Source organism: Haemaphysalis longicornis, unplaced genomic scaffold (assembly GCF_048455015.1).
Source record: "Haemaphysalis longicornis isolate Haplotype H1 unplaced genomic scaffold, Haemaphysalis longicornis Haplotype H1 scaffold_18, whole genome shotgun sequence".
NCBI lineage: Eukaryota > Metazoa > Arthropoda > Arachnida > Ixodida > Ixodidae > Haemaphysalis > Haemaphysalis longicornis.
In genome coordinates this window covers 3,637,445-3,653,721 of record NW_027526282.1, presented here as the reverse complement: position 1 = coordinate 3,653,721, position 16,277 = coordinate 3,637,445, and the positions used below count along the sequence as shown (strand labels likewise).

Below are 16,277 nucleotides of genomic sequence, written 5' to 3'. Positions count from 1 at the left end.
AGAAAACGCAGGGTTTGTTCATTGAAAGCATTGCTTCACCCTGATAACGATGACACCAGTTTCATCACAAACTTCAAACATGTAATCGAGGTGTAAAAGAAAAGAGAGGAAGCAGCGGCGACTTCCCAGTTATTTTCTGGCTGTTTTTCTATGATGTTGCAGAATCTTGTTTGCGTAATTCGTGGCCACCAACTTCATCCGCTACCAAGAAACGCGACTGGGCAATTGTAGTGGGGCCTCAAGTGATCGTATCGCCTGAATGGCGATGTGCAGTTAACGCCCTGGTGACCACGTTTTTAGTGCTGGCTTCTATTATGTCTCACTCGTCCGCATATTATGTCACTGTAATGTGATGTTTGAAAGCTTGTCAATATTTCTTGCATGTCCTTCTTTTTTTTTTTCTTTTTTCTGTTACCAGAAAGTCTTTCGTTGCAGCTGAGGGAGTTACCCGGGAGTTTTTGGTTTTTTGGTTGAACAAGGGTGTATTTTGTCACCATGGACTACAGGCCGTCTTTTATTTGTTTTTTTGGACTGCTCCGGGGCAGCTCTGTATTTTATTTGCACATATATTTTCTATCGTGGAAGCAGTTGTGGACTGCCCCGGAACTGGTCAGTCAGAACTGCTCTGGAAATGCAAATAAAATATGCTGGTTTTGTACTTGAGGGGAGAGACGTGCTTAGAGACAGTAACAAAGCTTAGGTCAGAAGCAGTGGTTGTCAACGTTGAATGGCCCAGAGATCCCCTTCTGGGAATTTGGGGGGGGGGGGGCAGGGAACTGAGGGGTATTGTTTTAACGAATTAACGAAGAGGGGAGAGTGTTGATTTGTGGCACGCTGTAGAAGCAACGCGCTTTTCCGATCGGAGTTGCCAGTGCATCAGTCTTTCTGCGTGTTTGGCCCCCTGCATGGCTCGTGCTTCTCGCAAAGGAGGCAACTTTAGTTAAGGACTCTTGCATTGCTTCTTTTGAGTGGCACTTTTTGGGTTGTGCGGCTATCTCGGAGATGGACACGTAGATAATGTTTGAAATTGGTGCAGGTATAAAAAATTCTCAATTTTTCGGGTTTCAAAATTCCACCAAGGCATGTGCTGGCTACATCATAGTAACACAGGCAGCTCAACAAATTCAAGGCAACTTTGTGTGTGGTAGCCATGTGATTGGCTGGGCCTGTTATATGCTTATATTGTCACATAAAACTACTGGGTGTAAATTATGTCTAGCTTTTATTCTTCTGTGAGAATGATGGTGCGGGTGTGGATGCCAGCATTGACATAGTAAATGCTGCAGTAGGGGATAAAACTAGTGGTACTACTTTGAGCGCTGCTCACTTCCTACATTGTTTTTAAAATTCCCTTATGCATTCATCCTGTTTGTAGTAGTTGTTGGTGTTATGCGCTCGAGAAATTTTATGGCTAAATTTATTGTTGCGCCTTCCTTTCTGCTGAGGCATGTAACATTATTTGTGCACCGATTCTCAGTGGGTATGTTTGCACCTGTCTGTACAAGACACAAACCCCGAAGGTAGAGCCTGAATGGCGATAACACATCATGGTCTCCAGTGGAAACCGTCGTCCAAATAATTGCTCATGTTCCTGGTGTGAGCCTTTGAATGCTCGGAATATTTCTTAATATTGCGTGTGTTTTGCTTTCTTTTCAGCTTCGGACAGTGAAAAGCCTGAAGAGGAGGAAGAGGAGGAGGAGGATGAAGAAATAGTCATCCTGTCGGACAACTCCTCGGAGATGCCGCGGAGACGCGACGGCACAGAAAGCCGCGAGGCCGACTGGTCCAGAAGTCCGCCCCGTAGTTACGCTGACAGGGACGGGTACCCTGACGAGGCAAGCATCGTGGGTGATGACAGCAATGCCCCCCACAGCGTACGTGGGGTGGCAGCCAATGAGGGGGGAGACGGTGCTGTCCTGACAGAACTTGGAAGCATGCAGCCAATCCTGCCCTTAGAACCACTCGAAGTGGCACGAGAGGCCTCACTGGGTTTGCTTACGCCGGCGGCTGATGTTGAGGTGGTGGAAGTGGAGAGATCTCTTTCGGACGACAACGATGTTGCCCTGCGTAGGGGAAGCCTTCCGGCCGCAGGGTCGGCCCATCCGCCACCGAGCGGTTTCCCTGTTTCGGAGACGGATGCGCATTTCAGAGGCGCTGCAGGCCCCGTCAATGTGTCCTTTGGCTTCGTTCCGGGTCTGGATCGGTCGGCCGGAGAAGACACGCAGAGCAGCGTCGAAGAAATTGCGGCGGTGGTTGCGGGGTTGGCACCATCGGCGACGGTGGGCATGTTCATGCCTCAAGTTGTGGTCGAGCGTCTGGAGAGCTCTCCAACACTGTCCGATCCCGGAAGGAGGGTTGTGGGGGATGCGGCAACTCCGAAAAAGGCCATGTCGCCCCAAGTAAGCCCCAAACACTCTCCTATGAAGAGCGGTAAACTTGACTCTAAAGACGAGGGGAGTCCGAAAGTACGGGCGATGGAAATGTCACCCCCCGCTAGTCCTAAGCGCTCTCCTGCTAAGATCGGTAGGTCCGATTCAAAAGGCGAGGGGAGTCCAGCGAAAATCTCGCCCCCAGTAAGCCCCAAGCACTCTCCTCCGAGGAGTGCTAGGCTCGATTCAAAAGGTGAGGGAAGTCCGAAGGCACTAACGGTGAAAATGTCGCCCCTTGCAAGTCCCAAGAGCTCTTCTCCAAAGCGGGTTAGACACGATTCAAAGGGCGAGGGGAGTCCGAAAGTACAGTCGGTGAAGTTGGCCGAAGGCTCGAGTCTGGCGTTGTCGCAGGGCACCGTGGAGTCTTCCTACCGCCTCAGGGAAAGGCGCAAGTCCACACTAAAGGGCAATGAATCGCAGACCGAGTCGACAACTCCAGGCAGGGAACGCCGGCGGAAAAGTGGCTCTGTGCCCCCATCTCAACGGACACCGTCTACGCCACTCAACACGGGACTGCGTCGCCGCGATGAAGAGAGTGCGAAGAGGCTGACGTCGCAGGCCCGAAAGACCCGCGCGGCCAGTGAGGAGCCCATATCTGCACACGGTCGTAGCAAAAGGAGAGTGTCGTCCAGCCCTCCTCGCAAAGTGGCCAAGAAGAGCAGCCCAGCCAAGTCGGAGACACCCAGCCCAAAACGGAAGGCTCAAACGCCGAGCCCTAGGCAGAAGACACAAAGCGCAACGAAAGCTGAGACGCCGAGCCCTAGGGGGCAGAAAGCAACAACGGAGAGCCCCAAAAGAACACCAGGCCGGCCCAAGAGGGCGTCGAGCGTAAGCAGGAGACTGGCGACGCCAAGCCCTAAGAAGACAGAAACAATGCCAAGTCCAAAGAAGGCGGCTGCAGTGGCGTCCACCACCAAGAAAAAAGCAGCTGCACAAAGCCCTAAGAAAGAGTCGCCAGCCAGTCCGAAGAAAACGCCACCCCTTCGGTCCAGGATGAAGGCAGCCACCCCTAGTCCTAAGAAGCTCCGCTCCACAGAAATGGGTACAAGGCGGAAGGCGTCAGCGGTTCACAGCTCTACGATGAAAACGCCAGAGAAAGGGGTGCCTGAAATCAGCGTCGACAAGAGCGAAACACCGATCCCAGCTAAAAAGGCGGTCCGGAGAGCTGCGCAGAAGCCTGCTGCCCCGCGCAAGACACCCAGCCCTACCAAGAAGACTGCCTCGAGTGTCGAGAAAGAATCGCTACCAACTCCGGCCCGACGCAGTGTGGGCGGAACTCCCAAGGAGCGCACGGCAACGCCCACAAGGTCGACGAGCTCCCGGCGGAAGTCCACCGCAGCCTCCTCGGGTGCCAGTTTGGACACCATTGCCGAAGTCAGCGACGTGTTTGAGCAGGAAGAAGATGTGGAGGCAAACGCGTCGACGCGTACCAGGCGTCGCTCATCATCTACCCTGGCAGCAAAGTCCGTGCAGTCGGCTCGCCGCTCCCGTAGAGTGTCGAGCGGCACGGCTCTGGACACGATAGCGGAAGCGCCCGCAGCGGAGGCTGAGGAAGAGGCTGCGACTCCAGCACGTCGTGGCCGGCTGCCATCTAAGCGGAAGGCCGGCGAGCAGGCAGAGGCAGTCGTGGCGCCACCTTCTCCAAAGAAGAGGGGCAGGAAACTGGCTGGTAAGGGCCACTCAAAGTTGGGGAGGTTCTCTAGTGCCGAGGAATGGTAGCATAATGCCTTTTGCGTGGAAGACAGCAAGGAGAGACAAAGTTGTCAGTTGAAGGAGTTGGAAGTCCCGCCGACTGTTGGCCCAACTTTTGTCTTCCACAGAAAACAAACAAAATGAACAAACTGCAGCTTTCGGGGGGACACTGTTCTTAAAACAACTTCTTTTCATTTTTAAGTAAACTCGGTGAAAGTCTGTCTCAGTGTTGCTGCATTTTTTGCACTCGTTCCAAATATGTTCATAATTTCTTTAGTCGGTCAGTTAGTTCCCAAGGTAGAGATAACGTTTGGAGGAACAATAGACGAAACAGTGTTAGCCGTAAAACTGTAGTCCTCATATTTTTCAATACTATGAACTCTGGTGTAGAGGTAACTTTTGGAGGAACACTAGACGAAACAGTGTTAGTCATAAAACTGTAGTCTTTATATTTTCCGATACTATGAACCCTGGTGAATAAAATAAGGCAAGCGGTGTCTTGATGCACCAGTTGGAGCTAATTTTGCAGCCCATTAAACTTTGGTGGCACTAGTGCTAAGGAACCATTTCGAATGCCCATGAAATTACTGCCAACAGATTCTTTGCTGTTTAAACTTGCACCAACAAAAGATGGCTCCCTGGGGCTTTTCTGTGCAAGTGAAACTGCTGCCACGATTCTTTCAGAACCAGTGAAAGTGGAGTCGCCGCCGCCAAAACCGGCATCGCCGCGCGTGACGCGGCAGCGCCTGCAGCCAAAAAAGGGGAGGTCACCCGCAACCAAGTCACCCTCTTCTGGGAGGGGCAGGGAGGAAGTCCCCAAAACGTGAGGTTTGCAGCTCTTGCTTGTTTCCTTTTGTTTAAAACTTTGGGTCGATGCGAACTCAGAGTGAAGGTTTAACTTGAGCCTCACTCAAGTGCACCACCCAGCAACTGGGTACACAAACTCGCAAGTTCGTTTCTCAGCCATTTTTCGGCTGTTCCTCACGATGGGAGAGGATGAGACGGACACATCTGTCAAGGTTTTTTGGTGCATTTTGAAGGTCCCCACGCACTTTCAGTGAACCGTAGCTGTTGATTATGTATGGTGTGCCTCGTAGTACCTTATCGCGTTGAACTTCAGTTGGAATTTTGATTTCACGTGTCAGTTGGATGTGCGGTTGACATTTGTTCTGGATGTGTTTGTGCCCATAGAGTGTTTGTGTGCATCCAGGGGACATTCGTGGGATGTCTGACGGAGGTTCAAACATAACAAATTTGTATGTCCGCATGAACGCGGAAGCTGGAGCCTTTGACGTATGTTGATACGTCGCGCAGAACTGATGTCATCCTGGGCACAACACGCAGTGCAGAAATGACAGCCGCTTACTTCAGTTACACAACAGCAGCGAGAATGATACAAACAGGGCATTCTGTAAGAGCTACTTTCTGTGTTGTACGGAGCATACGTGACTCGCCTACACAGTGGTTACAAAGAGAAAAAAAAAAATCCCCGTGTGAGCAACTACTGAAAGCAGCGTTTACATCTTGCTAAAAAAAATTGCCCTGCACAAATCCCTCACATTTACTTGCACGATGAAAACGCCATTGGTAATAGAATTACTGTTAATCTGGAGCCCTCCACAATGATGCGTCTCGTAACCTGGATAGCTTCGGCGCATTGAACCCCATAATCAGTAAATCAATCAATCGAGCCTTTATGCCTGTAGGAAAGTGTCATTCCCCTTCAGATCCAGGAAAGCGAGGGCGAAAGCCGGGCATTTGGCACCCCCTACAACTTATCCGATTTCTGGCTTGTGTGGGGCATAGCAGATATAAAGCATGCTTGGTATAAAAATATCAACACCAGCCACGACAAAACTGTGTGCCTGTGTCTGGCCATATGCAAGCAAAAGGGGGGGCGGGGGGAGGGGGAGGAGAGAATGGAGGGAGATATCGGGATGAAAAATCAAAGCCCCTTTATTAAAAGACTGAGGGTTAAGACGCAAGGTTTTCTCCCACGCAACCTGACTCTATGTCCAAAATCCAAACTGCTTCGACCGTGTGGGAATAGTGCAATCGTATAGACGTCGTTTTCATAACACAAGGGACTGAGGCTAATTCCAACCACAAGGTTTTTTTTTTTTTTTTTTTTTTTTTTTTTCCCTCCCTTCCTTGAGGTGCTTGATGTGCCTTCCTGGAAACTCGTTGTGTAACTTTGGCTTTCCTGCAGTGCGTTTTGGGTGTAACGATGGACGGCACGAGTGAGGCATAGAAACCTTCGCTTTAAGGGGGCACTTAGGTCTTTGATCAAAATGTTCATTTTTGCAGCTATGATGATGAAAATTAAAGGACGTATGCACATATTTTTTCATTTTGATTGTAGATATAAGATTTGTTTCTGTGTAAAACGACTACATTAAGTTTATTTTGATGTTTATATTTGATTTTTATACAGCTTCTGTGAAAAAAAAAAAACTGCTGGAGTGATGCAGCTGAACAAGGTACCAGTGAACTGTGCACAAATCAAGGAGGGCAATAAGTCTCATGTAATCATTTTATCTGGTCTGTCGCAAAGTTCTTCAATACATACCAGCTGCGAAACTCCGCTTCAGAATATGGGCGGCACAGGCCCCCCTGTTACTAGCGCGCCCCTAGGGGACAAAAACTGAACTTCGATAAAATATTATTATTCAAAAATTTTGTAAAATTAACCTTGCTTTTTAAATTAGAAGACATTAATTAGGTGAAATTTACTTGTTTTTGCGGATTTTCTTTTTTACGGCTTACGGCAGCAGCCGCAAGCGCGTGAGTACTGCTCCAACTTTCTGCCGACAGATGACAGGCTAGTCAACTTGCCGTGTGTTTGCGGCGGCGCAGGGGGGGCAACCAAAGACTGGCTTTCGATACATGGGGCCTATGGGGAGTTTCGCAACTGGTATACAGTCTACGCTCGTTACAGCGGATCCGGCAACAACGGACTTTCGGTTACAACAGACCATTTCTGTTGGTTTGTCTTTTACCCATGCATTTTAAATGGAGTCCACTCCGCTCACAACGGACCCGGCTAGAGCAGACTATCGGCTACAACAGACTAAATTTTAGGCGAAAATTGTTTCGACTGAACTTTTATAGCGGACTTCCGCGGGGCCGGCGCCCGGTGTGCTTTTTCGTTTATTTTGGCAAGAAAACTATTATGTCTGGCAACATTGCTGGCAGCCGGGTCGTTGGCGCAGCCAAGCCAAGCCAGTGGCTTTTTTTTTTTGTGCGACCAGCGGCATGAGCGGCAGGGTAGCTGATTTCACTGTCGGATAAATTAAGCGTAATTAACGCTGTTGAACACGAGGAAAAACAGGCTGACATCGCCAGAAGTACAGGCCTGTCTAAGCACAGTGTCCGCTGTACCGTCAAGAACAAGGCCGCTGCCGATAAACGCGACTCCGGTGAGATTGAAAACAGGGCAATCTAATACTCGAAGTGGTGCACTCGGAGGCGAGTCTGCCCTCGTCAGTTTTTTTATGTAATAAAAAACTCGGGTTCAGTGAAGTTCGGCTTTTATTTACCCACGCATGCATCGTTCCCGTTCCGTTCGGTGAAAAAGGTAAGAAATGCCTCAAGTAGGGGTTGTTCCCCATCCATTGTGTGCAATCTGCCGGTAACCGTGCGCAGTCCAACTGGTCTAACTTTCGATTTTACAGCTGACCGTCATCAGATTATTTCATTACATCTGTTTCAATGACCAGAATAAAATCGCTAAAAATGTGGAATCTGCCTTGAGGGAGCGTCCGGCAGCGATCCGATTTGTTTGACGAACGGTTTCGGGAAAACCTGCCTCGTCGTGAGGGGATTTAAGAGAGCCTAGCTAATGCTGATAGGCACGACTGATGTTTTATAGCTGGTTTATAATTGCGCCTAGTTACATTCTTGCGTTATTTGCTCAGCTCATCTTGCGTCTTTACACGCTTGACCACATGCGCTAGGCCTTTTCGAAGTGCCGGTGCTAAGTTTTGGAAACGGTGTTTACGCGATTCTTTGCCCTCGCGCGAACACTGTGCAGAGGTGCTGCAGGCGTGTAGAAAGAACAAAGTGTATGTACTATGCATGCAATATCGGTCAAAGTACCCACTGTAGGGCTCATAGCCCCCCCCCCCCCCTTGTCGGATACTGCATACTTCGGCTACAGCGGACGTTTTTTTCCGCATCCAGAGGGTCCGTTGTAACGAGCGTAGACTGTATATCCAGTAACTCTGGTCTGTAGCAGAAGTTACGACCATTTGAAGTTTGGGCTTGGAAAACAAAATCGGTTTTTCTGGTTCCCACCTTTCAAGCACAAAACTTCAAATGGTTGTAACTTGTGCTACAGGCCAGATGGAATGATAATGCTAGTCTTATCGTACTCCAGCAGTTTTTTTTTCGAAAGCTGTTAACCAATCAACTATGAAAATCCGAATAAATTTGAATGTAATCATGTTACACAAAAATAAATTTTGTATCTACAATCAGAATAAAAAACTATGTACATACGTCCCCCAATTTCATCATCATAACTGTAAAAATTAAGTTTTTGATCAAAGGCCCATGTGCCCCCTTAATAATGGCAGCCACTCACACACGCCACAGTTGGCAAAAAAGTGTGTCTCTTTTGCTGTCATAGCAGTGCACTACACACCCCTGCACCCTTCCCAGACCCGCCGCGGTGGCCCAGTGGCTAAGGCGTTGCGCTGCTGAGCCCGAGGTCGCGGGTTCGATTCCTGGCTGCAGCGGCCGCTTTTCTGATGGAGGCGAAAAGCAAAAACGCCCGTGTGTACGAGATTTCGGCGCACGTTAAAGATCCCCAGGTGGTCAAAATTAATCCGGAGCCCTCCACTACGGCGCGCCTCATCACCTGCGTTGCGTCGGCGCGTTTTCCCAGGGGAATTCAAAACGTAGTTTATGCAGTGTTTCATAGATGGCGCTGCAGGTTAGTCTTGTGAGCTCGGTAACCGGTCGTCTCCACCTTGCCTGAGAACGAAAAAAACTCGCACCTCCCCTCGCGGGAACCCCTGTGTAGATGCGACACATGGGGGGTTCACGTTGCAGCGTTGGACAGCGGAGGAACGGTGCTGGAACGATGGAGCGGAGCGGCGCAGGCACCGCGTTTTATAGCACGCATAACGGTGAGGGGACGCGCCGGCGCCAGTGCGCCTGCCGCGGCTATGACGCAACACAATCCACTTTAATCCAACCCAAGCCAAGCCAATCCAATCGAATCCAATTCAATGTCCCTCGCGAGAGAGTGTTCGCTATCGGAGAGGAGAGGGGGTGAGCATGGCGAGGAGAATAAGGGAAGGGCGGACGACAACGACGCCGACGCTGCATGGACAAGGCGAGTGAATGAGATGCCTTGGCATCTAAAAAGATGCTGCCGCTCATGTCTGGGAGGGCTTGCACCAGGGAAGTTACAGTGACTCTTGGAATTAGTCACGGAGTCTTTGGGCGTCGAGATGTCTGGAAGGAAACTGCGCGAGCTAGGTTGTCCTTTTGAAACGCAAGGCGTTCCCTCAAAGCTTCTGGAATCGCAGGGAATGTACGGGAAGACGGCTAATTATCCCTCGGATTACCGCTGCAGCCACGACTTTAGCTCCAGTGATCCCCGGCATGTGGACGGGTCCCTCCCAAAGCGTGATGTGTTTTGGTCAGTCGTCTCTGTACCAGCAGTGGGCAGATTGCAATGTGCTGTAGAGCACACTCAAACCATCACCACCACCATCGCCACTCGGAGTTGGCGTGCATTCTCAACACTGCGGGTAACACGCACGCATTTGGCCCGCACATTGTGAAGGCTTGCGAACTCTGGGCCCTCCCTGTCCCCTAGAGAGAGAGGGGGAGGGACGTCGAGGTTTTGTAGAGGTGAACTTTGGCTGCGAGGAGCGTTCTGGTCTGAGCCTCCAAGCTAGGCTGGTCCCAGAGAGACGTGGAGTCTTGTCCAATAATATCTTGCAGATTTAGGTATTGTCATAGCCCAAGTTAGACTTGGAGTTTGAGGGTTCGCTTCGGAGCTAGGGGGAAGCCCCCACCGACATCAGTCAAGTGATTTGTGCGCAGCACTATGAGCATGAGATAGTTAGCCCCGGGAGTTTGAGGCACTCAAGGGACTTGTACGCGCTTTGAGCTAGAGTTTGCACTCGGAAGTCTTATCTTTTATTACCAATGTGCGCTGTTATGTAGTGTAAATCAACTACGTCTCAAGCTCGTCCATCGCACCACCATCTTCAAGAACTCTGTCATCGCCGCCCGCAAAATTAACTGGAGCCTGGAGAATTGGGCCCCTAATGGTGATCTGACCTGGGGGAAAAAAAAAAACTTCAATTGGTTCCTATCCAATAAAAGCAGGCTACTGCCACACCAGTTTTGGTTGTGGTTGTGCGAGGAGAGAGGAAAAGTTTCATGACTGAAGCGTTGTGTTATCATTATGTATGGGATGTGTCTGAATAAGTACATATTATAAGCATGCATTTCTCTAATGAAGGGGTAATGTTAAGGAACTTGAGCAACTGTTTGATGCCATTCGCTTCTGAAGTAAGCACAAAGCATGGAAAATGGAGGTAGAGAGCATTGATTAACTTGAGCGATGGGCTTATTGCTTCTGTACTCATTGAAAAAGGGCACCTAAGGCCTGTTAGTAGCTTGCAACAAGCAAAAAGAAAGGTTAGGGATAATTTATACGATACACAAATGAATGTTCCTGTCCTATGAAAGTCAACACACTGACATTAAATAAACGTTTTAAATATGCATCTTCTTATCCCATGAAAGTGAGCATGTTGACGTATGGAAGCTTTTTCAAATATAAAAGGGGAATAGTTTTGTGTACATTTCATATTTTATTTTTGAGTGCCCACACTCTTTGTGTAACAGTGGGGGAAAAGGGGTGTGTCAATTCAGAAATACATGTATAAAAGAATTAGCATCAATGCAACAGATCATGTCGCGGAGTGTGCGAGAAAAAGACAAAAGGAAAAATGGCGGAAATTTGATGGCACGAGGAAGGCAGGGGCAATTGAATAAAACGGGGCTTTCAACAGGTGCAGTCTGGATTTGTCAGTCAGTCAGGGGCTTATCTAAAAAAAAAAACAGGAAACACAAGCGCAGACAGGGGAACGACTATGGAGATTGGGGGCAGTGTGGGCGAAATGTTCATTGAAGGCCAAACGGACAAGCCAAGCGGTGAAGTTGGAACAGGAAAGCTATACTCGGTGACAACTTAAGAACGGAAGTTGCCGCTGTGCCTTATCACCGTAGCCGTATGTTTCTCCGCGCAGCGCAAGTAGGGCGTTACTGGGAATATTTTGAAGATGGCGTGAGCCGTTCCCGTGATTTTTTGGGCTTAAAGGGGGCCTGAGATGGATTTCAAAGTGTTTTTGTTTGTGTCAGAAATCTACTCTATAGTTCTTGTAGAAACAAGTCCAAAAATAGTAAGCATATTCGCTCACGCTAACAAAAGTTATTACCCCGACGAGACAGAACTATTTGTTGGCTCGGCGGCTTGCGATGACGACATAGTCCGACCTCGTCCGAGGCGAAGCACTCATTTCATGGTTGGTCGCCGGAATGTCCGCGGTTTTTGACGGCGGCAGTTTGGTTTAGAGCGTCGTCGTTACCATGGTTACTTCAGCGAGTGGGTCGCACATGAGACGACGACGTCCTTTTTTTTTTTTTTTTTTAAGCTACGTTTTCAGTCTTTACGGGCTTTGAGCAGGAGATACTGGTGATTGCGGAAGTCGACCTTGCATGCGCGAGAGTTTCCGTGAACGGTAACTTATTTTTACCGTCGCTACATAGCGATACAGAGGCTAGAATTTCTACCGACTGTAGTAGCGAGCCCCCTGCGCCGGCGAAATGTACGCTCGCGTTTTGATTAGATTACCAGAAAGTTCCGAGTGAATGCCCTCCCCCGAAACATCGCCCACCCCCTTTTACGGGTGAAATATTCAATTTACTGAAAGACGCGCGCCCACCCCGTAAAATCCATGGCTTTAGCGCCGATGAGTGAACAAAACAAACCCGAATCATCTCTTTATGTGTAGATGCGGTCACTTATTCGTCCTTTCCGCGCTTGACCCGAAATTTCGCCCATCTCGTATTTTTCACTTGATATCACTGTACTTAAATTTGGGTGGGCGTTCTTCCGGAAATTTACGGCACAGCAAATGCGCTGTGCTCTGCGCTTCATGCAAGCAATTTTAGTTGATGTTGTTTACTACATTCTTGCTAAATGATGATCAGGAGCAGGATAAATGACAATTTTTTTTAGAATGAGCGAGCAAAATTTCCGCCCCTACTCCAGCTTCCCATGCTTCCAATGGTTCAGATGCCTTTATGAACTAGCATAGCTCTTTTATGCTTTCAAAATCGTCTTGGGCAAGGTAATATAGGTAACTGCGGAATCATTACAATATATCTTACTCATGTTATATCGAAATATTTAGCGGTGGCGTGAATTCTGGTTAATGCAATACTTGGTCCTAATTCTTCCCACTAGATGGTGGCGTCAACGTCATGTTTTCGATTTTTTAAGCTCTACAGTAGAAGTATACGGCTCTTTTAAAAAAAAATATTGTATTGTGAGAGTTCAATCTAAGACGTCTAAGATTCAAGCCATTTCAAGCGTAAGCGAACAGTTCTGGGCAACAAACGTTTGTGTCATTTGCTTTGCGACAAATTCGCCAGATGTCGCTACTCGGCAGAGCCGGTAAGCCGGAATGCAGAAACCGCAGAGTGCAATCCTTTCGTTTTCAGCAGCAAACGGCTACTCTTGCTTCATTTAACACGGCAAACGGTAAAGCGCGCTAAGGACACTAGGCAACAGGTTCATTCAGAAGGCCGGTGCAGCAAACCACACTTTCCTGCGATCATGACTTGATGGGAAGCAATGAAATGAAACTCTTTGGCAGTTGTCGTTACGGGATGAGCATGATCTTGCCCTTGTCGCGACCGCCGCAGAGAATCAGCTGCGACAGCGTTTGGGCTTGAACTGATTTATTCAGCCCGCGTGAGCGCACTTGAGCGTGCGCCTCGTGATCACGAGCAGTGCCCGGCGGCGTCCAAGCGCTGCGTGCAGAGCTCCTCCTTCGTCGTCGGCGCGGCGCTCCCTTGGCGCGCCGTTCGTTACCACCTCTGAAACAACGTCGAGGCTACGCTCGAAACACAGATGGTGCAAAGAATCCTTTCGGGTACAGCGTCCAAGAAAGCAAATGCAAAGAAAACTGAGACACGGAGCGCTGAGCGATCACGCTGGCTGCAAGCGTCGTTGCTCCTGCGCTCACTGTATCCTTCCGCCGAGAACGGAGGAGCGTCAAGCCCGGTTTGGCCCGGTGTGTAAGTGCTTTACACTCCGGTATAAAACAAATATGTGTGATTGTGTAAAAGCACCCACACACAAAAGATGTTTTTTGTAGCTTTCTGATGTTTTTACGCTCGTAAAAAATTGATTAAATCAAGAGCGCACAAACACGTCACGATTAGTTCAAGAAATAGCCGTTGCGCTTCGATACCATCGACCCCCCAAAAAACCCCATCTCAGGGGCCCTTTAATATGCTTATAAACGACTCCAGTGACGACAAACAAACTGTGTGAGACAAGGCAGACGATATCATAGCAAACCCCTTTCAAAACGCGCACGCACTGACGTCACGGGTCCAGCGCTTTGGCGGAGTGATACACTACATGAGGTGGTGCCGTTCTTGAGTTGTAACCGAGTATAGTAGAGCCACTTCTCACAGCTTTTGTCTGCCTCCTTGCAGGAAGCGGCGCGGGCGTCTGGTGATAGTTCCCGTGCTGACGGGGACGCCTGGAGAGCAAGCAGCCCGGACCAGAAGGACTGCCGCAGGCGCAAGTCCTGCAAGTTCAACGCCTCCCCTCCGACCTGCCCCCCGCCGCCGCCGCTACAAGCTCTCCTGGAAGCCACTAGTGCTCTCGGTGCCAGCGTCCCTGTCTCGCACCTCGTCCTCGACATCTTCCACCAGCGCCAGGAGGCCGTCGGCATCGTAGCGGCTAGGACGGAAAGTGTGTTGTTTATCTTCGATCGAGGGAGCTGTGTTGGGACTGTTTGTGGAGGGAAGGTGCCTGGAGACCGTGTTTGGTGCTCTGCAAACTTTACCTGCTACTACTTTTTAGTGGTAGCGCTGTACATGTTGCGCTAGCTCGTTGTTTTGCCCCACGCACCTTGCGACTACCACTGCCCCAGTGGAGTGCTTTGTTAGCCTTGGGAAAGTATTCCTGAAGTACGTTTCCTAATCTGGGAATGACCGTTTCTCTACTTATGCTTTGGCCGGGTGCATCAACCATGACATTGGTCGGTGTTCGGTTTTTTTTAAAATTTGGACAAGAAAGGATCTACGTCTTTTTGATCAACGCTCGCTTGTCGTTTGCCGTATTTTTTTATTTGTTGTTGACTCGCGACGTCGTGTTGTTTGAGAATTACTGGTAGGAATGCATTTTGTGGGTGTGTTTGAGAGGAGCCTGCATTGACGAGCACATTGGTTTCACTGGTGCTTCCATGTTACACCATGTGCACCACCTCTTATTGTATCATGCTGCTGCACGAAATGCTTTCAAGTGTTGTAGGTGCGTGACCGCAGTGAGCTGTGTTGTCTCTGCAGTTGGTTTGCTGTTTTAATAAGGATGACGCTCTACGTAGTTTTGTTTATCGATCGAGCTGCCGATTAGGTGCCCTCAATTTCGACGAATTTTTTTTTTTTTTTTTTTTTAATGCATAGCTCTAGGTTTTTTTTCTTTCCTTTTAGTTTGTACTGCAGCAAGTGTTAAAATGCTTCGCACAGCAAGTTGTACAGCATTCTTTTTTTTTTTCTTTGCTGTGCGCAGTTTGGATTTTCATTTTCATTTTTACACAATCTCATCTGTTATGTTGCCAGGGGGCAGAAACCAAGAATGGCATCGTGCGTTTTCAAATGGCTCCGATTGTGCTTTGCTTCTTATCATTTTGTTTTAATGTAACGGACTTGATGCTTTATGGCAACACTGTGAGTGGGCGTTCAAGTTGTAAAAATGTACTACGGAAATGTAGCTTGGGATCAACGTTAATAAACACTTCTGTTGTTGCTGTGACGTGTTTTATTGGTACGATTTAAGAAGCAACTGGTGACTTCTTAATTGACTACAGTAAAACCTCGTTATAACGAAGTTGAAGGGGGAGTCGTAATTACTTCGTTATAAACGTTAGTTCGTTATATACAATATTCATATTATCTACCGCTAATTAACAAAGAAAAGAGGATGTACTCCCCACCGAACCTCACAGCAGCCGCCACGAGAGAAAAACGACCGTGGCGTGGAGAAAAACCAGCGAAAAAAAATAAGAACAGCAAGAATCAGAACTTTATTCGCGCGAAATGGCTCTTCACTGATCGAAACAGCACATCAGCCGTTGCGGCTCACTTTGCAGAAAAGAAACACTTGATGGATTGCTGCCGCGTTTTCTTCAGACGAATGATGGCTTTTTCAGCTGCAGCCGCTATTTCGTTTCCGTCCTCGCCGTCATCATGCGCGCCAAAGAAGCGGCGCAGCAGGTCTGCCGCATCCGGCACTTGTGCGGACGTCGGTACGCCGGACTCGCCGACAATAGGCTCTGGGCTGTCGTCGCAGTCCTCATTAGGCACCCCGGTCACCTCGCGTCCAATTTCCTCCTCTGTTAGCTCCTCCGTCGTTACCGCGTCAGCATCGGCACTGACGTACGTGTAGAAGGTGTCGCAGTCGGGGATGACACCGACATGAAGAAGAGCGTCCCACGACGCCAGGGATTGGTCGCCTGCGGCACCCTTATTGACGGCAGCATCTAGATCGTCGCTGTCACCACTGCTTACGCACCTGCCATCCGATTGAAAAGCTGGCACTGCTGACACTTGAATGATCGCAGGCAACACCAAAAACCGCGGTCGGCGCGTCGGCGCAGCGCCCCAAACATGCCCGGCCTCCGGACGCGGAAGAGCGGGCGGGTCCACGCGTTATGCACGGAGGGGGAGGCCGGCAGACGCGCCAGTTCGCGCGGGTTGCCAGGCGGCTTGTTGCCATTTTAGCGCGCGGGAGTTGGCGGCGGCCCTGCGAGCGGGAGTTTTCAATTACCTCGTCCGTAATGAGACATAACCGTCGCGCGCTATAAGACATTGATCTGTCGGTCGCAA

At 49.3% G+C, this 16,277-nt stretch overlaps 1 protein-coding gene across 5 annotated transcripts in view; it reads left to right on the top strand.

Annotated features, from left to right (window-relative positions):
- The window catches only part of LOC144166570 (uncharacterized), a 105,965-nt gene extending 90,766 nt beyond the window's left edge, over positions 1 to 15,199 (top strand). For 3 of the 5 annotated variants that reach the window (XM_077696067.1, XM_077696065.1, XM_077696066.1), the window contains exons 35-37: positions 1,657 to 4,098; positions 4,806 to 4,944; positions 13,881 to 15,199. In XM_077696067.1, the coding sequence (XP_077552193.1) occupies positions 1,657 to 4,098; positions 4,806 to 4,944; positions 13,881 to 14,127 (2,828 nt within the window). In that variant the 3' untranslated portion in view covers positions 14,128 to 15,199. Of the gene's footprint in view, positions 1 to 1,656; positions 4,099 to 4,805; positions 4,950 to 13,880 lie in introns of all 5 variants that reach the window. The other 2 variants (XM_077696068.1, XM_077696069.1) reach the window with 2 other exon arrangements.
- Positions 15,200 to 16,277: the final 1,078 nt, after the last annotated feature.